Source organism: Calidris pugnax, unplaced genomic scaffold, assembly GCF_001431845.1.
Source record: "Calidris pugnax isolate Ruff unplaced genomic scaffold, ASM143184v1 scaffold1, whole genome shotgun sequence".
Taxonomy (NCBI): domain Eukaryota; kingdom Metazoa; phylum Chordata; class Aves; order Charadriiformes; family Scolopacidae; genus Calidris; species Calidris pugnax.
The window spans coordinates 6,693,715-6,719,520 of NW_015090800.1; the positions used below are offsets into that span (position 1 = coordinate 6,693,715).

At 41.8% G+C, this 25,806-nt stretch overlaps 1 protein-coding gene across 6 annotated transcripts in view; it reads right to left on the reverse strand.

Annotated features, from left to right (window-relative positions):
• Positions 1 to 25,806, reverse strand: part of DENND5B (DENN/MADD domain containing 5B) — a 122,859-nt gene that overhangs the window by 59,146 nt on the left and 37,907 nt on the right. For 4 of the 6 annotated variants that reach the window (XM_014937394.1, XM_014937395.1, XM_014937392.1 and 1 more), the window contains exons 2-4: positions 14,215 to 14,280; positions 6,797 to 6,906; positions 902 to 1,568 (exon numbers count right to left, since the gene is read on the reverse strand). In XM_014937394.1, coding sequence (XP_014792880.1) covers positions 902 to 1,568; positions 6,797 to 6,906; positions 14,215 to 14,280 — 843 coding nt within the window. The remainder of the gene's footprint in view (positions 1 to 901; positions 1,569 to 6,796; positions 6,907 to 14,214; positions 14,281 to 25,806) is intronic. The other 2 variants (XM_014937397.1, XM_014937393.1) reach the window with 1 other exon arrangement.

Here is a 25,806-nt window from a genome sequence, read left to right on the forward strand (position 1 = left end):
CAACAGTTGCAGCAAATGCCTTTTGGTACCCGAATACCACCAGGGCCATACTCACAACAACCACCATCGTACAGGAAACAGTCATACGGGTGTAAAACCTCAGAGTATGCTCAGCACTAGGTCAAGATTCCCAAAACCTGTAGCAGAGTATTACACTGTTGCACAAAGACACAACCAGACGAGAAAAGGTACAGGCCAGATTTTGAAAAGCTTGCTGGCATGCTTCAGTGTGGACAGGCTCTGCGCAGTCAACTTCTGCCAACACAATAAGCCTCTGCCAATCACAGTCTCAAGTGTCTCAAAAAGAAGTACCAGCATCCTTGTCAAAAACGTTCCCAAATATCTCAAGTAGAACTATGAAGGGATGTCCTGCAACTCCACTCAGTTCCAACCCAGCATGAAAACTTCAGCCTCTAAGTGCTGAAAAAACTCTCAGTGCTTCAACCAGAACACATCCATCATACAGGAGGGAGGAAATCTCACCAAACTTCAACATGCTGTTGAAATTTGAAAAAAAAAGAAAAAAGAAAAGTAGCAAGAGTGTTTTCTGCAAGATGTATTACTTTCTGCTGGTATTTTTGCAGATGATAGGATTAGTTTCATGCTGTCTTGCAGCATGATCAAGGGCAACGTAAGGATAATAAGTGAATTCTATTGCTAGCTGTCACAAGTGACAAATACAATGCATAATTAAACAAGCGGCACCTAGACTGCCTGGAGAAAACAATTATTTAGTGCTTTCATTAGGACAGACTCATTTTTCTCACATTTTTTCATTACATTCTCACGTTTCACAAATCTGCTGAAAATCCACTGCTTTATATTAACTCCTGCAGCTGCAGCTGCCCAGCGACTGCCCGCTGGGAACAGACCCAAAGTGCATCACCGTACGAGCGCCCACCTTGTGAGTACAGAAGGATCTGCATCTCCAGAAGAACGCAGGTGAAAACCTGGACCAGGTTCTCCAGGCCCAGCAGCTCGAAGACCTCCCGCAGAGGGTAATCAGAGAGTGGCAGCTCATTGGGCCCAGGTCTCTGGCAAATGATGGGCTCATAAACCCCATAAAACTTCAGTGACCTCCCCGGGGGTGGCAGGGGCACCTCGTAGAGGATGTTGTGGATGTAGCTCTCCAGGGGCAGAGGCGGTGGCTGCTGGGAGGTCACTGCCTTGTAGAGCTGGATCAGGAACTTCTTGCAGGCTTGCATGAAGGGCAGGGGGGTGATGAGGCATATGCATTTGGAGACGTACAGGGTGTCTCTGCTGATGTCGTAGGAGTTGTACCTCTGGAGCTTGGCGAGGGAAGTGGCATCACCCTCGTCGATGCTGCTGGCCAGGGAGTCCATGCTGCACGAGGAGGAGGCGCAGACACTGCTGTATTGCTCTGCGTTGTGCATCTGGTAGAGTGTTTGCATGGCTGTGCAGATCTGCTTGCTCGTGACCTCCTCGTAGAACGTGAGCACAAACCCGTATGTACGAGAGCCATCTTCCCTGGTGATGATGAACGAGTGGAGCTGTGGATCTCTGTTATCTGCCTGTGTCCTGAAAGATAGCCCTTTGGGCATGCACAGCTAAGAAAAGAGAAAAGAAATAGATAGAGTTATCTATGCTACAATTTTATTTTGTTACTTTTGCTTATAGGCACATTCTTTTTTTTTCCACTGCATCACAACAAACCACTTATCAATAAACATAATCCCCCTCAAAAGTAGCCCAGGAACAAACAGCCTAAAACTGATGCTACTTAAGAAATAGGCACGACTGTAGAAAACACTCTCTAAAATCACCCATCTATTAAGTCATTATGAATTACTTTCATTACTTTGTAAAATTATTTTCACTACTGAACAGCCTTTGTCTCATTTACTTAAGCATCATATAAAGACATCACTTTTGTTCTCGCCTATATCATTCCCAGAGTACTTTAAAATCAGAGACCCAAGGGAGCATCTTATACCACTGAATTAAAATTACAGATTTCTTGAAATTCTTTGATCTTCCCTAATTTTCTTCAAAGAAAGCAAAACAATTGACTGACAGCTATTACATTTACTTTCCTCCTTAAGTGCTACAAAATAGCTTACACTGGAAGAAGGAAGGAGGTGGGGGAAGGAAACACCCAAAATCTACAAAAGCCTCATTTTTGATTTACCACTCAGCAAAATCTTTTGCAGTGATTTTACCACACGGTGTTTCTCTGAAACACACCCCTAGTGATAACTCGAGGCATTTTTCCATGTGTTCCTCAGGAATTCTATCAGCCATTGAATACAAAATAACAAACATCCAGCAAAACTTGTTTGAATGTGCATCAGCATGAAACTCCTTATGCTCTAGCTAAATCAGTATGTTTATAGATGAAGAACTAAAGCTTCCTTTGTACCTTCCATCCAAAGAAATACAAGGAAAGAAGAGAGGGAGATCCTTCAAAGTGCTCCTCCTGTTCCAAAAGGCAACACTAGAATCCAATTTTCCTAAGGGATGTGAACCTACACACGACAGAGTGCGTCCCCTAATGCCTCACCTTGACAGGGAATAAATTCTTCTGATGGTGGAAGAGGTCAAGAGAAATAATTGTATATTTTCAGGCACATCCTACCCTGAGCTTCACCAGTGCACCTTGCAGAGACTATTTGACAGCCTGATAAAGCTGCTGCCAGCCCATCTGGGATTTAGGCAAGTGGTCCAGAATCACTTCATAAGATGCTAGTAAGCCCCTAAGTTATCTGGGACAGCTTTTACGTATTCCACTTAAAGGTAATGTATAGGGAAATAAGTAGCCTGGAGTTCATAGAAGGCTTTGCTAACATAAACCATGAAATTGCAGCTTGAACCATGTTTGAACAACCTCATTTTCATTCAAAACGTTTATAGTTTTTATTGAGACATTGACAGCAGTACCATGGTTAGGGGCTCTTCAATAAAGGAGTAAAAAACCATTGTTTTACACTTTAAATTTATTCTGTACAATAAATATCTCTAACCTCATTTTTTGGCAGGCTTGCTTAATAAAAATTTATTTCCAGAATGTGGGCATTCAATGGTGGCTATAGCCCTATCGAATCCAGTCAGGCCAAAATCATAGGTTTTGATCTCAGCACTATCAAAGATTACGTTTTCTACATTTTACAGAATGCCTGGATAAGCAAATTACATGTACTGGTACAATCAAGAACAGATAAGCATCAAGGAAATTCAGACCAGCTGAGACAGTTTCAGAAGGCTTTATTAAATAAATTTCCTCCAGGTCTTAATTATTATTCTTAATTATTACTCCCTTATATACTGAATATACATACACAAAGGGACAGCCATCTATTAAGTTTCAGCCTATCGTGGTTTAACGCCAGCCAGCAACTAAGCACCACACAGCTGCTTGCTTACTCCCCCCATGGTGGGATGGGGGAGAGAATCAGAAGAGTAAGAAAAATTCTGTGAGTTTAGATAAAGACAGTTGAATAGATAAAGAAAAAGCCACGCACACAAGCAAAGCAAAAGAAAGAATGCATTCCCTGCTTCCCACGGGCAGGCAGGTGCTCTACAGGAGCCATCTCCAGGAAAGCAGGGCTCCATCAAAAGGAAGGACCTGTGCTCTTTTTCCAGCAATATAGAAAGCTTCACATTTGCAGTTAAGGCATAAAAACTTTCATCTTAGTGCCTTGGACATCCATCACTTCCCATCTTGTCTGTGTTTGTCACAAATGCCACAGGACAGAGCTGGGGCAGAGCAGCTTGGGACATGCTACGGGGGAAAGCTTTGCCTGCTGGTGAGGCTGGCTGACTAATGGTGAGGAGGCAGGCAGTTGCTTTTATTGCATCTGTGTATAAAAAAAACACAGAAAACTATCCAAGATTAGTGATGATCAAAGGACAAGGTTTCAGTTTTCAGAGCACAGGATTTTGGTTTTCAGCGCACTTTACTATTTATATTTAAACATATCTATCAGCAGAAAAATGTGGAATTAAATCGTGCTTGCAATAAGGCTTATGGTTTGTAACAACAAAAGGAAGCTGCACAAAGACAGACAAAAAGATATCAACGAATCCATGCTGCATCTCTGCAAGTGATGAGCAGGTGACACCCTTTTCCTAAACACAGAAGCAGGACACACACTGTAATCCCTCCCTCTTTCCAGCCATCATCAGCTGCAGATATTTCTGAACCACCTTTGGACCACTGCCCATCAGCACCAGTTCACCTTTTCTCCATGAGATCCTCTATTTCACTTTTTAAGCCCTTGCATATTTTTCACGTTCAAAACATGCTGTGGCAGCAAACTCCATACTCAAATCGAGCTGTGGGTGAGGGGGTGGAGAGAAAGATGCTTTTGTCTGTACTAAAGCCTGCTCCTTCAAATTAGACTGGGGAACCTTTAATTCCTTTTCTTCCAGTATATGACATGTTAAATGGACAATGCTTCCTTGGACTTCAGAAATACAGGCAAAGATTTATACACCTTGATGAACCAGAGAGCTAAAATAGGAGGTTTATATCCTAAAAATGTCACTTTCCTCTCTACTGAGAGCTTCAGTTTGGTACAACACATTTCTTCCAGAATGGCCACAGAAGACAGTGTTTGACGTTAGGCAGGGATAATCACAAAAAGCAGTGGGGGAAAAGAAATACTTCCCTATTAAAGAGAACTCTGTACTTTGATATATACTTTGAAAGGGAGAGAAAACATGACTAGTAGGCAGAGTGATTGCATGGGACTTCAGGGGGTTATTTTTAAAGTGACAGGATGGTTTCGGAAGGCAATTGAAATTCCTTAGGCATTCAGCAAAGCCAGAGTTCTCACAAGTTAACCTTCAAGGATTTATGCACTTTCTTCTCTGAGGAAAATTGCTTCTGGAAGCTCACATAAAGCAAACACACAGGCAGAACTAATACAGCAAGGCAAGATCAGAAAGGCCAATAATTGCCTCAGGGGATTCTGTGGAGGTGGATATTACTTTAAATGATGTTTCAGATCAAACCAATAAAGAAGTTTTCCAAAAGATGATTTAAAAGACCATTAAATACTGCTGCTGTTAGTAAATGTTGGTTGGGTTTTTTTTTTCCCTCCAAGACACATTGCAAATGAAAGATGTGTTCTTCAGCTATTTGATTTCAGCTGAATGCAGCTCAGTTCAATTATTTTATTTTAATAGGTCTCTTGCTGGTTTTAGTATTCCATTTTTGTCCGATAATATGATCACACTTCATGAATACTAGACATTTTCAGCTGTAATGTGAGAGACAAATAATGCAGCAATTCCAGCTATTACCTCTTACCTCTGTATTCCTGCTGCACACCCCCCCACCACTTCTCCTCTGAACACCCCCAATTGAAAGGCAGAACTAAAAGGCCTAAGTAGCCTTGGTAGTTGAGTTATTACCATCTCAACTGTGCTGATGAAGCATCGTTCCAAGTCCTTCGTGCCTTCTCTATAAGCAAAGTGATGTGGAGACCTGCCCAAAGACCGCACCAGCTCCATCGGTGCACATTTGGAAGCAGAGGAGAGAAATCCCCAGCTGCCAGCGGGCAGAGGGAGCGATCGGGCTCATCTCTGCCTTTCTATGCATTTTGCAGGGCCACAGTATCAGCTCGCTCTGTCCCTGCTACTTCCAGCTCCTGTGTTTTCATGTTAAATACTTGACACAATGCTAAAAAATAAAATTCAGTAGAAATTGAGATGAACTTCAGATTTCTACATCTGCATCTCTGACTGCAGAGAAGTTCCAGGTGCCTTTTTGCATTTCCAAAAGCCATTTTGCTGTGGGTTTTATGTGTTCTCCATCTCCTGAGTGAGGTGACTTCATAGCTGCACCATACAATGAGGCTGGTTCTGTTTTTAAGTAGCTAGTATGTAGTCCTAACCTGGTCAAATGCCAAGCACATCTAAACTAGACTGGTGGGAGGGGTTCACTAATCTTCTTATTTTTAGTTGGACTCTACCCATTTTTGAAAACAGATTAAATTGGTAATATTGTTTAATGTTATTATTACAACAACTGTTTACTTTTAAATTATAAAATGAACAGCATTTTCCTCTACTGGGAAGCTTACCCCAAATACCAGTAATGTGTTGGCTTTGTCAGGACCTGTTCTTAACAAGTGCTTTGGTGATTTAGAAAACATCCTTTGAATATCAACTCTTTGGGAAAATTTCCACTGGATCATTGGTCTTTTAGTTGTCACTGCCCCCCTATAAAACTCCAGAAACTGTTTTCCCCTCCCTCCCTTGTTCATGGGATTTAGCCACACAGACAAACTCACATCAAACTTAGCTGAGAGGAGAGAGATACACAGAAGATGCACTGGTGCAGAGCTGCCATTAAAAGTGACCGCCAAACAAAAGCTGTGGTTTAGGTAAATCCCAGCTTCTCTCTAAAGATTCCTCTCTCCCTTGCAAAATTCAGCATCAAGGTTTTTTGTACTCAAACATTTCACACGCATATTGCTCTCTTAAAAATTCCTTGGTTCGCCTCCTCCCAACTTGCAGATGTGCATGGTGGGTGACTACACCTCTTCTCACCCAGGCACCGTGCTGGTGGTTAGACTTGTTCTATCATGCAGTAGATTTAACTAGAACCAATGAAGGAAACACAGCATTATACTCTTGTTGTGCATGAAAGAATTCTGCATTTTCATGTTACCTCTTCCTCTACAGCTTTTCAACCAGCATGCCTAGCGGGTGCTCCTAGTCCCAGCAGACGTTCATCACATCACAAGGGATGGTTGTGAGCAACCCAGGAACCACATGAGAGCTGAAGTTGTCAGGAAAAAAAGCTTGAGAAGAGAGTTTCTCCACCTACCATGTTAACGGCATCCTGGTCAAAGGGGTTCCACTCAATATTCTGAGGATAATGGGCCAAAACTTTGGACTTGAAGGTTCTTCTTAAGGGACTCTGGTCGAAATTCTCTCCTGCAACAAAGAAAGAAATAATGACTTGTCACAGCAGTGAGGCTTCAGCGGAACTGGCCTGGGTGGCTTTCCTTCACTTCAGTGGGGTTTTTTTGTGAAATCTGAAGGGCATTTTCACTACCAACAGATGTACTACTTTTAAAAAGAAAAACAGAAGAGAGGCACATTCAGTCTGTTCTTACCCACCTTCTCACAAAAATCTTACTACAGTTGCAACACAGTTTCCAGCTTAGTATTTACTGCATTGAAATTTATCATTAAGAAAAAAATTACTGTTGGAGTTTTATAGAAAAACACCCTGCAACCAACTGAATTCTCCACCTTCCCCTATCATTTGAATGTCCAGAGATGACTTTACTTCGACACTGAAGGAGGACTTTTCCATCAAGTTTCTAACAAATTTACGTTCAATAAAAAGTATAAGCACTTCTCAGCTATTATAAATTATTCAAGGATTCATTATAGATGTTTTTTATATTAAAAGTCCTGTGTGAAGATTAAACATTTTTTTTTTCTACATCAAATTTCAAGGACAGACAAGTGCAAAGAGGAAGATTGAAATTAGACTTCAAGCAGAAATGCATCCAGTTATCAGCATACAAACAGTCTGTTTCACAGTGATATGGTTAATGGAGTTTCCACCACTGGACAGTCTACGCAACACAGTAATCAAAATAAGAAGTTCTTAAAATCTATTAATTATATTACCATCTAGTACACTTTTCTCAACTACCAGGGTACTAATTTCAGGCTTTTTGCTTTAAAGGCTACAGGTGGGTCTTTCCTGTTCAGCTCCTTCCTCACCTGAGAGAGATAAATGGGATGAAAGCCTTAAATTCACAATGTTTAATGTTTTCCATCAAATCTTACTTTGCACTCAAAGGCTCCCTTTCAGACTTCTTATTGTTACCTAGATAAAAATATGTCACTGGCATAGAATTGGATATCTTTTATGGTTTTTAAAAATAATTCTCTTTATACTTAAAGTCAGAACCAATATTTCATTAATGTTTTTAATGCGAGGTTATTTTGGATGAAAAACTGTTCAATTGCTTGGCAAGCTCCAAAGGCAATCCACCGTTCTTGCAGAAAGTTAAACTACAAGTCACTATCCTCACTAACCCCTCTCTGAAGGGAACACAGACTGTGGGAGTATGATTTGTGCTTGCAGAGTTACATATGACAATTCAACCTCGGTGCAGCCAGCAGCCTCCGAGTGATGTTGCAAAATTCATAGGTCAATAGCTACCCGAAGGTTTTCGAGGCCACAGCCATTTGGCACATGCCCTTTGCTCCTCGCCAAGCACAGTCCACGCAGTCTTTTGGCTCGGAGGGAATGGATCCAAGGAAATTTCTGTACAAACTGATAGTTAAAGACAGAGCTTCTCCGCCTTTGCCTGGCAGAGCTTTGGGTCTGCAGATGATTTTAGGGCAGATAACAAAGAAAAGCACAGTGGCAATTCACAAGGTAAAAATTTATCCAGGCAAAGTTTTAGGAGGGTTGAAAACCATTTGTTGTATGAAACCCTTAATATATTTTCAATGCAGAGGGCAGAAGCTGCACTGTCTCTCAGGGGCTGGCAGGGCCAGGGCCATTGCAGCAGCACCTGCACAACAGAGGCAGGTGGAGGAAAAGGAGACGGAGGTCAGATATTTCTTACACTCCTGCGAGGATGCATGTAGGCAGGTGGAGATTCCTCCAGACACACGAGTGTCCTGGTTTGAGTGACACAGGACTAATTTGTCTTTCAGTAATTTTACTTTTCAGTAAGGTCTCTTCTAATGCTTGGGAAAACTGCATTTTTCAAATACTCTAGTGTCTGAATTTGTGAAAATATTTACTTTATAGCCAGCTATGGTATGTGGGTTTCAAGGTCTCAGTGTTTTCAAGCTCACCAGGTGCAAGGATGAGGAGATGCGAGACCCAGGCACTCGACCCAAGCTTGCCAACAGGATTGTTTCATACCACGAACGTCAATATAAATTCAATATAAATCACAAAGTTTGCTGAGGAGTTCTCTCTCCTATGATGGCCTTGGTGCTGGACCCCTGAGCCCTTCCCCTCCTCCTGAAGCCGTGGCACTCGCAGTGTCTGACACTTGCTGTCCCCTACTGGGAGTGCAAGGCTGCCTGCTGATAGAATGGGCTGAGCATTGTCCTTGTGTATTTTATATTAGCTCTTTAGTATTATTAATGTTAATTATTTAGTTTATTTCTATTAAATCTGTTTATATTTCAACCCTCTGAAGCCGTGGCACTCGCAGTGTCTGACACTTGCTGTCCCCTACTGGGAGTGCAAGGCTGCCTGCTGATAGAATGGGCTGAGCATTGTCCTTGTGTATTTTATATTAGCTCTTTAGTATTATTAATGTTAATTATTTAGTTTATTTCTATTAAATCTGTTTATATTTCAACCCTCAGGTTTCCTTGTTTTTCTCCTCGATTTCCCTCCAACGGGTTGGGAGGGGTCATTGGGTGATTGAATAATTGTCTAAATGACAATAAATTGTTGTGGGTTCTTCAAGCCATAACAGCAAGTCAGTTGTGCTGGGACTGCACTCTGCCCCACTGTAAGAGTCACTGCACTGAGCTGGGACCCAGGTGGAGGAGACCTAACCAGCTCCTCCAACAGCATTCGCTTTCAAATGCAGTCAGAGAATAGGTTTAAAAACCTTTTCCTTCCCAAGAGATCTTTGAGATTTTAAGGATACAGGTATTTTTATACAATGGCTCATTTTAAACACAGGATTTAGAGCCATTGCAGCATTGCTTTTTTCTAGCACTGTCTGTCTCACTTGACTTTGGTGGACACCCATGGGGCAGAAAAGCAAATAAGCTTCTACAAGGATATTTTGTACCTGAAAGGAGAAAAGGTCTGAGATGATGCAATGCTACAGTTATATTTCCTGGGGCAGGAATCAATGGAAATGGTAAGATGTTATGAGCTCTGGCAGGGGAATCCAACACGCTTCTGGAATTGCTCAAGGCAAACCAGAAATCCAGCAAAAGTATACGCATCATAGAAATAATGAAACTAAATGTATCAGCTAAACTGGATCAAATTAAAAGACACATCAGGGTTTAGTGAGTAGCTCATCACATCTGCCAAGTTGGACCAGACTTGCCACTAGCTGCTATAGCAGTCCAGAGCACAAGCTCTGTGAAAATCCTCTCCATGCTCAGTTCCAAAGCTCAGACTGAAGTACACAAAAATAGGGACCATTGCTCTAGTACTGAACTTGGCAATAGAGTAACCTCTTATTTTAGTCCAGAAATCCTTTGCAGAGGCATTAGAGACAAAGATATAATGTATGTCATCCACCGATTCCTAAAGTTTCACAAAATAAAGATCCCAACAAGCAAAGCCAGTGAAAAATCTCTCTCCAGGTATGGACTTAAACATACTTGGCAATGCTTTTAATTCTTACTGTCAAACAGTAAATGACCTGCTTGCACAATCAAATAAATACTTTTATAGTTACAAGGCTATTTCCTACTTAGATCTCAAATCTTTCTCACATCTGACAGAGTTTACCTTACAACTGTGAATTAGCAGAAAGGCAGATATTTGATGCTAAATTTGGTTGGTTGCTTCTATGAAAAGTTCAAAGAGCATCTGGATGACATCATTAAGTTCCCCATCACTAACAGCAAGTGACTGCTGGAGTTCAAATTTCTTTAAAGGTTTCTTTTCTCATGACAAAAAGCATTACTGTAACCTGATGGATGCTAATTGGGTAATTTGTGTGGTTCAGAGACACTCATTGCTTCTGCAGCTCACTGGTGGAGCCCTTTGCAGCTTCCTTGGGGGCCAGTTTTCCAATCTACATTGTATGGGTGTTGTAAAAACAACTTTTGCCTGAAAAATAGCCCACAACAATGACAGCCAACAATTAAATTGATTAATCACCTGGTATTAGCACATAAATGTACATGGGAGTCCAGCAGAAATGCACATTAATCATGTCATTTACTATTTCTAATACCTGTGCTCCAAAGGCACCAAAGAAATTGGGGCAGATTTTGCCCTGCACAATGGACATGCCCAGGAGAGCCCCGCTTGCAGCACACCTATGACATGTGGCATCTCATGGGACGTGGCTCTGTGTGCTCAGATTGAGTGGGACAACAAACAGCCCAGCTTTCACCTAAATAATTTCCACATGGCTCTAGAATCATGTCAGACTTCTCAAAGGGATTTGGGAAATAACCCTGGAAAGCTTCACCCCAGGAAAATATCCTCCTCTCTCAGTTTGGTGGTTCAATAGCTAACCCCACCAGATAAAGCTCCACTTACTTTCAGGTTAGACCAAAAATAACATCACTGGGCATATAAGAGCAGAGAAAACCTTGATTTTGGCTGTTCTTGTTCTTGAGCATCCTTTGCCTCATTTTCCCTACGAACCACCTTCCACCCCCCCATCTTTACACACAATACTCTGGCAGCATCTGGAACTAGTGGAGAAGAACAAGGCATATTTGCCAATAAACCATAGCAATCATGAAAAAATTAGGGTTTCAATCAGCTTTTGGGAATGACCAATAATGTGTATGCTACTGCAAATACTTGTACAGTCACTTAGACATCAGAGATGTCTACAACATTTTGCTTATGAAGTGCAAATGCGCTTTAGGAAATCCAGCTTTCCAGAAACAGTTCTAGTAGGCTGACAACATGGATTCATTTTGTCCAGGAAAATAAATGGCACAAATAACTTACCTTTGCAGAGTCTCTGGAAGGATTTTGTTTTACTACTATGGTGGTTTTAAAAAATAATAAATTAAAGGTAAAACACACACACACACAAAATACAGTTTTCTCCATCAGTGATCACAGGACAAAAAAAGAAGAGCCAGGAAACCACACTGGAGTGAATCAGTTGGCCATTAGCTCAAAAGGACACAAGATTGCACCCTCCATACAAAGCTGCCCCAGGAAGCCAGGTAGGGTGAGCATTTAGATTTACATAATTTAGGAAAGAAGCAGTACAAGGATACAGCAGAAAGCAGCCCACACATCAGGGTGGAATGTCATTGCTTGGCCAAACTAGCAGAAAACACCCCGACTCTCACCGAAATGAGATGAGAGACGGGGAACATGACACCCAGCTCCACACCGACAAGCAGCTGGAAGAGAACCACAGGGAGCAAAACCTTCTTGGCAAACATGAAGGGAGGGATCTGAAATGAAGGGTACCTGATATTATCAACTCTCAGCCTTGGTAGTTCTGAACTGTTGAGTCACATGTGGCAAATAGAATTTATTTAGCTGTTATTCTAGGCAAACAGTGAATTTTCATTAAATCTACTGTGTGCTTATTCAAGTGCTTGCTTGCTAGCTTCCAAAACAGGATTAGCAAGGCACATTAAAAATGCAGCAAGTATCAAATGTGAATTGAATCCATATTCTAAAATATTAATAGCCAGATAACAGTACTATAAGTACAGACAGAAAGATCGTATTTGATGCGTGGTACCCATTTGTGCAAACAGCACATCTCATAGGGTAAGCTGCCTATCAGAGGCAAATTAAAAATTTGGTTTTGAATGGGTTCCTTTTTGCTTTCAGGATATTTAAAAAAAAAAAATCATTCAAGTATATTTCAAAATTATGTAAAATATGTCAGATTTAAGTTCCATTTACATAGGATGCAGTATCCAATCGAACGGTCCTTTTAAACAACTTGCACCACCCCTTAAAGGCACTCATTCTTAAAGAGATTTTTAGTTTCAAATTAAAAGCAAATGGTGAAGCGATGGGTACTAGATCAAGAAAAACCGTGCTAATTTCATTTCAAAATGAAAAGCTTTCTCAAAGTCAGAAAATAAGCATCTTCTGTGTTTTGGATGAAGGATAAAATTGCTAGGGAAATGTAGCTACAGTTGTGAGGTTGTCAGTCACAATGGGCTTCATATGAGTGACCATATTTAAAAATTTAGTGATCTTAAGCAGATCTGTTTTTATTAATTATCACAGTTACAGAGGCATACAAAAACATGTACCAAATAGGCAGAGGCATCCTCTACCCACGCCCTCTGGTCCAGGGAATGTGAGCTATCTGTCGCTCCTTCCAAGCTCTGGAACATAGACAGGAATGCTTGTGACCACAGAAATAAAAATATCTTTTATTCCTTTAGAGGAACGTACTGGGAGCACGACTGTGCACAGTACTGCATCTCATGGTGACAACCTCTTTGACAGCTATTTCTAATTAAAAGTGCTCAGCACATCCAGCTCTGTTCTCTCCCTGCAGACAGAACTTTGTTAAGCATTGGGTAACCGGTTGACCCTGCATGAGAAGCAAGTAACGTACAACGTGCGAGCAAGAAAACAACACGGGGACAGGAATAATAGTGCTTGGCTGGGGAGCAACTAAGCTGTTAATTGTCAGGTTCAGGAGATGGTTAGTTTAAGCCGTGCAGAAATTATGCTCTGCTGCTTTTCTCCTGGGCCTCACCACGACACCAAAGCGGCAGTGGTAGGCTGGTCAGTGCTCAAGGACGTTAACTCAGAGGCATTATTTCTTATCACATATTTTCATAATCTTACAGCAGAGAAGGGCAATTATATGAAAGGGAAGACTGGGACAAGGCAGACAAAACAGTTCTCATTCCAAAATTTTAAAATCTGAGTTGCCTGTAAGATAGTGGTGGCTTTTTCAGAGGGGCTTTTTTTGAAGTGAGCAGGGTCTAACATACCTCTTGCATGTCAACATATAAAGGAAGTGATGGATCATATTTAAGCAGAAAGCCATGGTGGGTTGTGTACCCTACCAATACTCCTGCATGATTTGGCTTTTTTTTTTTTTGTAGGGTGTGCATGTCTATGTGGACCTCACTAATATTGCAGTCTAGACTGCAAAAGATGCTTCTTTGAGGTGTCGGGAACCTTTGTGTCTCTGTAGCAGAAACTGGTGGAACTGGGCCTTCCAGTACCCTTTGTCTACATACCTACATAACTAAGCCCAGCTGTATTTCCTGATAAGTATCCTCTACTACTACCTCATGCAAGATATTGTTCAGTCTTTACCAAGCACACTAGGATCTAGCAATTTGTATATTCACCAATATATCTGACACCACTAGTGGCATTTCGCTGGAGAGGGGAAACACATCTGCCAAGAGAGCTTCAAGAAAGAGACTAAAATTTATCAGATATTGATTTAAATTAGGTAAAAGAATGAAGAAAATTGAGGATTTTTGGTTCAGTTTTTAAACTCTGATCCTTAATTTGATTCAAGGGGAGTCGGAAGACAGAAAATAAAGAGAGAGGGCCTGGTGATTGTTTTGACCTTAACGCCTCTTTACCTGAGGTTTTGTCTGCAGTATCTGAGCTCTTGCCATGGAGTTCTGCTTCTAGCCATTTGTACAAGACTACACAACATAACAAACAGAGATAAAAAAAAAAAAAAAAGCAAGTATGAACAAAATGAAAAGACATACAAATATACCGGGGAAGGTAAAACATGAAGCAGACATTAAACATTGCCCTTTGCAACCATTCTTCCCACCGCCACTGCCAAAGGGTAAATCCATGTGATAAATAAAACCCTGTGCCACTGTATTACTATAAAGGTGTTGAGCGCATTGACAGACATTGTAGAAATACTTTTCAAAATTAGTAACAAGATTAAATTCTCAGTACTTCAAACGGCATGCTGCTGTTTAGCTTCCCTATTATGAAACAGAGTTTTGTTCATATAGTGAGCCAAACTCTGGAGGAAAAACCACCAGTGCTTTAACTGGTGTTGAACTAAACCAGAGAGGTTTTAGTATAGCCACGTTATTAGACCTTCAGTGCAGTACTGAGTGCCATTTTCAGGACTTTCTAACGTCACCCAATAGTTCTGTTCATCATTTCTGTCTCATAATTGGGTGGGTTTAGACAAAGATTTGAATAAATAAGCTTGGATGAACAATTTTAATCTCTTCTAGTAACAGACACCCCAACAGGTACTTGTAATAGATATTCTAGCAGGAAGCTCTTCCAACTGACATTTCTTACAACTGGTTTGCCCATCTGCAGAAAACCAAAAATGTTTTCATGGATGCCACGGCATTCCTTCGTCAAGAAAGCCCCATTCGTATGCTACACAAAGGTATTACGCCATCCTCCAAAAGTTAAATCTATTTTTGTAAACCTGGAGTGTATATTCAAGCTGCAATACCATTGACCTCTCTGGTCATTCAGTTTCTAGGTGTAAATTCAGAGTATTTGCACCACGACCTCCTACTTGAGCTGTTAATCCAGGCATCAGTTCAGGGGATGCAGATAATTCTGCCAAGGCTGTATTTTCTGAAAGGCAGCCCTCAGCAGAGGGCACAGGAGTTCTTTCAATAAAGATTTTTACATGTGAATTTGTATTTTAGGATAATTTTCAGGAGGCACCTGAAGATAACCCACATTCAAATTTGCAGGATGATGACTTTCCACTCCAGATATATTAAGCTATTTCATTCTACTTTTGAGCTATTTGAACTAAAAAGTTGCATAAATATTTAAATTAAAGGAAACAAAACAAACAATTGCCAAAGCTGGAGAGTCCCTTTGCTAGTGGCCCATACTCACAGTGCCTTTACCAGCCTCTCTGCCAGGCTGCCCTCACAACCCTCCCCAAAGGGCTTTTAAAATGTTATCATTCAAAGGGAAGTTGGCAAAGAGCTTCCACAGAATTAGCCACCACCTCTGCAATAGGAAGCATGAAAGGAAAGACATAAATTGTGAAGGGATGCCCAGCCAGATGCACCAGGACAGGTTCTGGTTTTGCTACCCTCTTCAGTACTTTGACCATTTATCATCATCATCATCGATGACACAGCTAAACAATCACAGCAGTTACGCAAACTCCTGCAGAAGTAGTAAAAATGACAGAAGACTATTGACAACAACGATATAAATACAGACCCATGAACACTGTTGCACAGCCTAGTTCTTTATACAAACATGATGTAATGGGATAAGACTGTTGCCACAAACTAATTACATTTAGAAAAGGCTCAGTATTTCAAAAGTCCTTTTAAAAAGGATATTTGTTCACCCAAGAGTTACTGTGCAAGTCTAAATAAAGAGAAAAAGGCAAAAAAATAACAAGCAGTTTGCCATCATCCCTTCCTTCTGACCTTGATTAAAATACTCTGCCTACAGAGTAACATTATACAGCACCAACACTGTCAGCTTCTTAAAATAGCCCCAGTCCCAGCTGCCAACAGATCACAGACATCCCACTACACTAGAAAAACAAGTATGAACTACACCCTGCCTTTTACATCAAATTGTATTGTGATCTTGTCATGGCTTAAATAATGTCAGTTTGGGTGATTTTTTGCAGGGGGGTGAGTTTAATAAACAGGTACCACAGACGTGGTGTTCCTAGATGAGAACCTTGCGGTCTGTCCCCAAAGGCTGGAACAGATTAGGAGGAAACACTGGAGTGGGTATAAAACTAGACCTATGCTTATAAATATAGAGAATTGTTTACACCTTGGGCCTTTATTTGCTCCAGAAATCAAGGTGTGTGGAATTCACTCAGGCTGTTGGTGCTGGCACGCTGCCTTTCAAAGTATGGGATCCTGATCCACTGCTGGGCAGTGAGATCCCTGGTCTACCCTGTTTATATACAGCAAATGGCACAATTTCTTTTTAATTGCATTTTTCATATTCAAAACCACTCTCCATTTTGAATACTTGCTATGAAATGAATGAGTACTAATAGAACAAACAATTTGAGCAATAATTAAAAGTTCATTTAAATTTAAGCCTATCCATCATTATTCTTAAATTGCCTGCTAACGTGTTGGTTAGTTACATAGCAAGTGAGTAATATGTGTACCCCTAAGGTACGGAAGGGTATGAAATCCATTTCTCATTTCCTAGAAGAACATTAGCGATACCAGAGCAAAAAATATTGAAGATATCAGCTCAGATCCTTAAACACAGCAGGATGCCAAAGACCGTCAGGTGAGGGGATCCCTGGCTTTGCAGCAAGAGTCACCTGCCTACAGGCTTGGGCTGAATGGCCAAGGAAGGGTGGACATTTCAGCATCATGTCCCTTCATGAAGTCTGGATGGCTTCCTGCTCAGTGCAATGCCCACTTCCCACATGCTCACCTCCTTCCATGGACTCAACACAGAATGAGGAATCCAGTTGTGCCTTTTGCATGGGACACCTTTCATGCTTGTGCTTTCTATTAATTTACAAGGGCAGGATCAAGATCAAACATACCCCATTTCTGTGTTAAAACATGATGCTGCATTCTCAGAATGGTTTTGGCAACTCACAATCATAATTTTCAATTGAAATTAATTTTAAAGCAGGTTTTGTCCTCTACTCCACCAGTACAGGAGTCTTGTCTCAAGATCTGCTTTATTACATGTGGTATTTCTGGACATGAGAAAAGGGGAAAAAAAACAACCAGAAAGCACACAAACCCACAAACCACCAGAACTTGTCATCCTAAAAATCCCTGTATTATTACTGTTTAGGCTTGTGTGCAAGAATGCAGGAAAGAAAGGGGAATTTTTCAGTAAATTTTGCTTTGGGGCTTTGTTAGTACAAAACCAAACAGCTTTATTTTTATTGTATATTTTTATCATTACAGTGCATTCCGTTATCTTTTAAACCCGGCTGTATTAAGATAGAATTTCTTTAAATCACTCTGCAATGCACATAATATCACACACCAATATATTAGTCCCCCTTGGCTCATCAGGATGGCAAGTTTCAGGTGTTTTGTTACTTGAAGTTAGAAGCAGTTTCACCAAAGCTGCTTTTACACAAAAGCAGAGTGTGAATAAATTCACTGATAACACCTTCTGCCACCCTAATTATGCTCGGCTTGCAAATCAGTACAAGAAAAGAAAGAAGCTTAATTTGGCCTGGACCATTCTCAGCACTAATCAACTTTGACATAAACAGAGCACAAAGATGCCTGTCCCACAGCTTAGATAGCCAGCAATGCCCAATTTGGGGGTTTGCTTTTTGGCAACTTGATTTTTACCCATCTTGCCTAAGCCTGGGGCCTTGATTCCCTGGACTCAACACCATTAGAGTGGGCAATAGGCTTTCCTGGTTTAAAGAAATCCCTTGCTTTCTGACGTCCCCAAGACCTGTCCCTTGATGTGCTAAGCCACAAAGAGGATCCAAAAGACTTGTGGCGGGGTTTTTTTTTGGCCACGCAGAACCCAGCCTGTGAAACCTCCCTCTTCTGTGTCCATCAGTACTCTCAAGAAGGAAGCTATTTCCCAGCTCCTGAAGAGTTTTTTGGTTTTGTTTTTGTTTTTCTCCAAACAGCCTGAGCAGAGACAGCCTCTTCACACTCCTTGAAGAGCCGGCCTATATCTGCAAGCTTCAGACAACTGGTTTTATCCAAGAGGCGTATTTAGAGAGGGTAGACCCAGAATTAGCTCCTCACTATACTGAATTACTTTTGATGCATGCCCTTTAAAAGCAAAGGCTTACAGCAAGACAATGCTCGTCTGTCAAAGGCTGCAGCTGCTAAGTTTTATGAGAACTTAGTTATACGTGGTTTTGATGGGAACAAAGTCCAGCAAAGAAAGAACTTTGCTTCTTGTAGTTAAGAAAGCTCTTTCATCAGCATGAAGTAGAAACGCTCCTCCAAGTAGCACAAATGGATTTTGTTTAGAGGATTTTGAGAAACTGCTGTTTAAGCTGTTGCCAACAAATAATTGTCCTTATGACAGTCTCCAAGAGCCAGTCTTCCGCCAGTTTTCAACGACTGAATCCTTTTAGAAAAAGAAAAGACAGAAACTTTCCACACTGAAGAGTCACAAGCACCCGCAGGCAAGGCTTGAAGTTACCAGAGCTCCCAGAAGGAGAAGGAATGAAGATGCAGGCAGATAAGGATCCACTGCCCACGCAGCAATATCAGTCCTTAGAGATGACACTTAAGAGCTACCCGAGAAACCATTTCAATTTGGAGAATGCTCTCAGTTGCTTGAGCCCAGTTGTACTACATTAATTGGAGATCAGCATATTGCTGCAAATGCTTCCACCGTGGGCAAAACTGCCACCCAAGGAACAAGACATTTGTACAACACGATGGATGACATAGTTCTTACTAGCTCTCAACAGAAAAAAACAGCAACTAAAGAACATTAGAACACTGTTAAGAGGCAAAAATATCATCATATTGAAAGAAAGAACAGTTCTTGTAACTGTTCAGTTAAAATACCTCTTCTGCTACACACATCTTTGCAAGAACCTACATGCCTTGGTCAACACCACCTGCATTTAGAAACTGTTTGAAGATCAGGCTGCTGCCAGTGAGTTTACACAAGGGATCATTAAGAAGTTATCAGTGCACAGTAATTGCACATCTAAGCCACATGAAAAATATTCTCTATGCTAAAGTAAACCTTACATAAACCATGACTAGTTAGATACAGCTTTAGTTTTTTTCCATTGCAGCAGAGCTCTATATTCCAGACAAAGCATAAAAAAACCAGATTTATGCTTTACCACTGTTTACCATTCTGCAGCCAATTTCCAAGTCTACTGAAAATACAGAAAGCCGAAACCAGAACTCAATCACCATGCCACAGTAAAGTGTCATGATTCAAATCCAAAGGCATGGACCAATACTGATTTCTGGATCCAAACTAGACTCCAGATGGAAAACTCAAAGCACAGCAGTATTTCTACCATGCCTCTAGATCTAGTTCAGATCTCTGCAAAGGGGAACCCAGAAACAAAATCCTTTGGCTTCCCTTAACGTCTTGGGGAGCATCAGGTACCAATGCATCTCTGTAAAGGTGGATCTCCACTGAGAAGGCCAGAAAAATAATTGCCTCTAGGTTCATCTTGCAAATGCCCCTGCACCTCAGACCCTTTCTTCCCTTGTCCCACTCATCCTCACAGATGTCTGGAAATGGAGGTGATTCTGCAGGTATGGTCCTAACCTTTGCACACCCCAAAAATAACACTTCAAGGCTTATATCAGAACTAATCTCCTGTTTATTTTGGGGTTGCCTGCTCTCCCAACAACCTAGCTTTAAACACCAGGATACACCTTCCACTGTCATCAACAAGAGCTGCTAAAGAGTGCGGGTAAAGTCCCATAAACAGGCAAAAGGGGTCAGGGCAGAGACTTGTGCCTTGGAAGTCTTTTCTTTGCCAAAGCTCAACAATGAAAGGGGTGCCTTCCCCTCTCTCCCCTCAAATTTCCACTGCCATTCCAGTAACAATTCCTCTGCAGAGCGGTAGATACCCACATAAAAACAGTAGACGTTTCTGGGGTGTTTTTAGACCCTAAAAGTAAAAAGAGCATGGAGACCCACAAAAGCGAACAGGTCACGCTTCCTGGCCTGAAACAGGGTTGAAAAGAGCCAGCAGGACTCTAAAAGAGGAGCTGGAGAGATGCATGAAAAGGAGAGTAAGAAATTGAGGCCACTTTCACCCCAAGTGCATATTTTGCCTGCTATTTTCATGCCCTGCTAGTAGAGATGGAAGCAGCAGAGAACAGAGATCTAAATAACCCTAAAATTACCTGGCATTTAAGTAAATGTTTCCTCTTTGCCACTAATCCGCTAATCTTCTACTGCCTTGATCCCCAGTTGATTGGCATACTAAAAATACATAGGTAGAAGGCATGTAATTGCAGTTCTAGTTTTTAAATAAGCATGAGTTGTCACTGACTGTGGAGAGGCTAATTCCAAACTGCTTAGAGCCACCCCAAACAGCCACAAGAGCCCTTCCCACCATTGCACATATCTCACGCAAAACCAACAGGAGTTACATTAGGATATTTACGTTTTCCTTTGGCATGAGGGGGAATTTTGTGGAGCTAAACAGAATGCTTCACGTGATGGAGCAAACCATACCACACTGCTTTGGAGACCTCAGTAACTGTTTGAGTGTCCATTAGAAACAGAGTATTTCATACTGAGCAGATCAGGGCTGGATTAGGCATGGACCACACCACAGCTGAATGTGCTTTAGTACCTACAGTCTCTCTGAGCGTACTAACCACTGGGAGGGCTAATAAATACAGAGAAGTGCATTCAAAAGAAAACAGACTTAACAAAATGTATGGGGATAGCAACACAACTCTGGAAATGATCGTGTCTTGGTATGAGACAGAGCAAACAAGAGCATGGTCATTTTCCATGGAGGAAGATGTTGTAATGGCTTCAAATCAAGACAGGAGGGAGTCGTTTACGGTGAGTAAGGATGGGTTTCAACAGTCCCTACTCATGTTCCCTACAATACAGAAGCCTACAAACTGAAGAGCATTATTCTCTGCAAGAGAAAGGACACGTATAATATATTCACAACCACATACGTGTGTTTGCTCCCTCTCTCCCAAAGAGAGGAAACTGGCAGGAATGCCCCGTTACAGGTTCAAAAGCTGCCCCCTGCACCTGCGTCTCTTCCCAGCTCCACAAAATGGCCCAAGCAACAACAGAAATAGTCCTCAAACCTGGACACCAGCTGGCTTGTAATTCCTCACAGCACTGCAGAAGCATCAGGAGTTCCTGCATTGCTCCCCCGGGATGAGAATTCCCATCTCAAATCAGACAGGATACACACATGCCAGATTAAAGAGACACAGGCATTTGCATATCTCTTCAGGGTTTGACAGGTTTCTGGTGATTTATTCTGCAACACGCAAATCCACCGAGAGCATCCCTGATGGGTACGTCCTCAATGCAAAGGTTAACAGGTCTGTGTGCACTGGATTAAATATTTACATTAAGGAAGGAAATTGTTTTGGATACTTACATAGGAAGCACACATAAGAGGAAAGACCCAAACTGTAAATATTTGTGACAACAAATGATGCAGATATCAGCAGTTACATAGCTGTGAGTTTGCTTAGCAATAAGCTAAGCAGAGGGTAGCTGAGCATGAGTATTACTGGATATTTGCTTAAAGAAAACCTGCAGTTTTATTATCAGGCTGAAAAAAACCCAACCTTCTTGTAAAGAACTGTAAGATGATTCACTAATATTAGGTTACCACAGACTGTAATGAATATTTCAAGGGCTCCACGTGTATACAGAGAATGAGTCCAACAGGGCTGGTCTCCAAGTCATCACAAGAACAGGCGGTGCATGTGGGGAAACAGAATTCCCCTTTGAAATCTAAAAGAGTATGCATGTACGCCAGATTAAAGGGATCTGAGCACTCACATACATCCTACAGCTGCAAATTTAAAGGTCATGAAAGAATTGCAAAACATTCAAACTTCTAGCAAAGCTTATTTATAAGCCAAAACAACAAAGCTTCAAAAATACACTCCTCCTACCTCTGAAGAAGGCTGCTTGTTAAAGTAGGAGTCCATCCTGGGCTTTGAATTCAGCAAGGTTTTTTTCCCTGTTTCTACCATTTTAATACAGAAATACTGAAACTTCAACCTGAATCTGTATTTTGTGTCATCAGAGCATCAATTTATAAACAACCTGAGGAAACAGGTATTTTAAATCAACTATAAAACTAGTGCAGTACCAGTTTTGATGGTGCTTTTGGTTAACCCTTTCCCAAAGAAACATCCTTTTGCCACCTCTCCCAGAGATCTGAACTCTTTGGTGTATTTATCTATGTATCTCCCTCACCTTTTCCTCTCCCTTTTTCATACTGGTGCTTTCCAACACAGCTGGTTCAGGCTGCAGGTTAGCGCTGAGCCCCCTTTTATTCAGGTCAGTAACACTTTCCAGTGAGGGAAGAGGATGCACTTTTAACAACCCTGCAACGGCCCAATCCCACACCACCTTCCCACCTCTCCATCGTTTCTTCCATGTCTAAAGAGACGATGGATTTTGATGCTTCCCACAGGGGTAGATCTTGAGCAGCTGACTTAATGGCAACAAAACCTGAGCCCCATAGAGCTACAGCTTCTTCTCTGGTTCAGATCAAAGTGTGGTCGCCCTACCCAAATGATAACACACAGACCCACATCAGTCTGCAACACTCACCCAGGTGGACTTTCTGACAGAGGTTTGTACTTTCTTATGCAAACGACAACACTGCTTCATCTCCCTGAACTGTCAGGGCACGCCAAAGAAGTCATGCAATCAACATTGTCTAAAGTTATGTTTCCTAAGCCTTTTTAGTTTTTGCTTTGAAAATGCACTTAATCACAGCCTTGTATCAACCTGTAGAAGCAAAAGCACTTACTTCAATAAGTGTTCTGTTCTGACAGGAGGTCAGTTTTTCCGTTTCCCTAACCTTTCTTTTACTTAATAGTTTGGAAATTGTGCTCTCTCTCTAAAGATCACATCCTATGGAATCAGTTCAGTAAGCAAGTTACAGTAGGAGTGTATTCCATTACAGTAGGAGTGTATTCCAAACACAAAATGACAAAAAACTTTGCAGAAACCCAACAGAAGACTTTCTGCAGTGGCTTCTAAGGACAATCTACACCTGCAATTAGCAGAAAAAGAGGGGGGAGAAAACAACCTAAATTCCTCTGCAGCTTTAACCTCAGTGGCTACAACAGGAAAAAAAGCTGCAATGATTTATTTCTTGACATCAAGCTTGTGTCACCTCAGCCCCACACAATTCCCAGGTTGTAGCTTGGTCGTTGCCATTCATCTGCTGCATGGACTTTGGCGAGCCGCTGGCTGGCAGCCCACGGGTCAGGTGCTTCTCAAGGCGACAGACACCCAGCAGCAGCAGCGATGCCTCAGACACCACCAGCTCCTCCTCTCATCTCTCTTTACTCCCAAAACCCAGGGGTTTGGTTCACCAGCTCAGGTGTTTCCAGTGGAGAAGTGCCCCAGGTGAGCTGAGCCACCTGAAGGACACCTTGGGGAGGGATGGAGGGATGAAGAGAAGGTGAAGTGCTGCTTTCCACCCCCCAGCTGGATTCGTCTTCCCATCCAGTTCATCACATCTGTACAAAAGCTGTAGGAGAGTGGGAAATAGGAGGTGATGAGGAATAGGAGGAGGAATGAGGACTGCACACGCTGGCACTACTACCCAGAACAAGGGAATACAAAGTCCAACAAAATGCTCAATGTCTCAAAAAACTGAAAAAATGAGCTGCACATCTACAAAATGAACTTCTAAGCACCAGCCCATCTATTCCACAAAGTGTTCACAAAGCTGGGCAATACAACAGTCATGCACTACAGCAAGAAGCACAAATATGCATGTGTGTCTATTTTTTTATTACTTATATTACATGATTTTAAGCAGAAGAAAAGTTTTTGACCACACCTTTTTTCCCCAGCATTATTCAGAAAGCAAAACTCCCAAGTTAGATCACAAATTTGGAAGTTGCTGGACCTTTGGACATTTCAGGTCCAAGCTGTGCCTTTCTTTAAAGCCCTGGTCTCTGCAAGCTGTACACAAAACTTGAAACCCACACATGTTCCTTAAGGTGGAGAAAGGAGCTGCAGCAGGTTGAATTTTCCTGAAGAGCCCTTCTCCTTGAAGATGAATAATTAATTCCCCAACAACCAGAGCAGCTCTGTGCTTCTCACAAGAGGCAGAGGAGGCTGCAATGTACTGCAGGCTGCTTCAGCTCCTCCAGGACCAGCTCTGGAGTTGCTGCAGGGTAACCTGCACCATGAAAAAGAGGGTTTCCCTCTGGGACATCATGCAGACCAGCTCAACAGGATTTCAGCCTTGTTTCATCTAGCGCTTCCTTACAGCCTCTATCTAGAACATCAAGGTTCTCTCTGGTCTATAAGGTAGACCTTTTCCTGTCTTAAAAATGCCACCTGTGTTTCCTCTCCCATCTTCTCACAACTTCAAAGAGGTCACCAAATGCAAAAATCTCTTTCTAGAAGCCATCCATGACATTTGAAGTTTTGTACAAGGGGGTAGAAAACAAGAGAGAAAACCAAACCCCCACAAAACTAAGAGATTGATTTAACATTAAATGTGCAAGCTCCATAACAGCATTAGAAATCAGAAACTAGACAGGAGGGGAGCGCTGGACATAACGATCAAGCAAGAGAGCATGGGTAAGCAGGTAGGACCTCAGACCGCAGCACTAGCCATCACAGGGAGCATCAAATCCCTTCCATGTTTGTCAGAGACTGGGGATCTGTTCAAACAGATTTGCAGAGTCAGTCTCACTGCTCTCTCCTGAAACCCAGTTTGTCATCACCAAGGCAGGAGTGAAATCGTTCCAGCATCCCTTTAGTTGCCATCTGCGCTGCCACAGGGAGGGTGCTCAAACTTGTCAAATACCTTGAATTAAAAAGAATATCCTCTTGCATTGGAAATGGCAAGAGGTGGCAATTTCAGGGTAGCAGCCTGAAGCCACTGGCCATCAGCAGAACACACTGCATCTGATTAAGCATGAATAATAGGCCCCCAGTAACACTGTATTTGGGAAAGTCACTTTTGAAGATCCAGAGACTAATAAAGAGACTCTGAAAAAGCAGTAGCTTGTTTAGGAAAAAATACCAGTCTTTCTAGCAAATCTAGTTTCTGTTACTGGTTCTCCCTCTTTTAAAAAACGGCTATTTTCAAACACTTTTTTCAGGGAGAGAATGAGATGCATTATTAGTATGAACATAGCAGGTAAGATGTTGCTAGAAGATGACTAGGCAAAAGGGAAAGGAGAAACACGAGAGGAAACGTGCTCTGCACAACACGGTCCCCTTCGCCCTGCTGCACAGGAGGCAAGAGCGATGAGGGACCAGATCCTCCCCAGCCCTCCCCACCTGGAGTGGGGACAGAGCTCCCACACCAGCCAGGTATCTCTCACCCAGGACTAGCAAAAAACTCCCACACACCACCACCAAAAAAAAAAAAAAAAAAAAAAATTAAGAAAGAGAAACACCACACCAAACAAATACAAAACACACCACACCAAACACCCACCAACTAAACCCCACACCCACCAACTAAACCCCACACTCAACACCTCGCCATAAACCAATAACCTTGGGCACTAGAGCATGCCCTGAAGAGCCATGTCTAG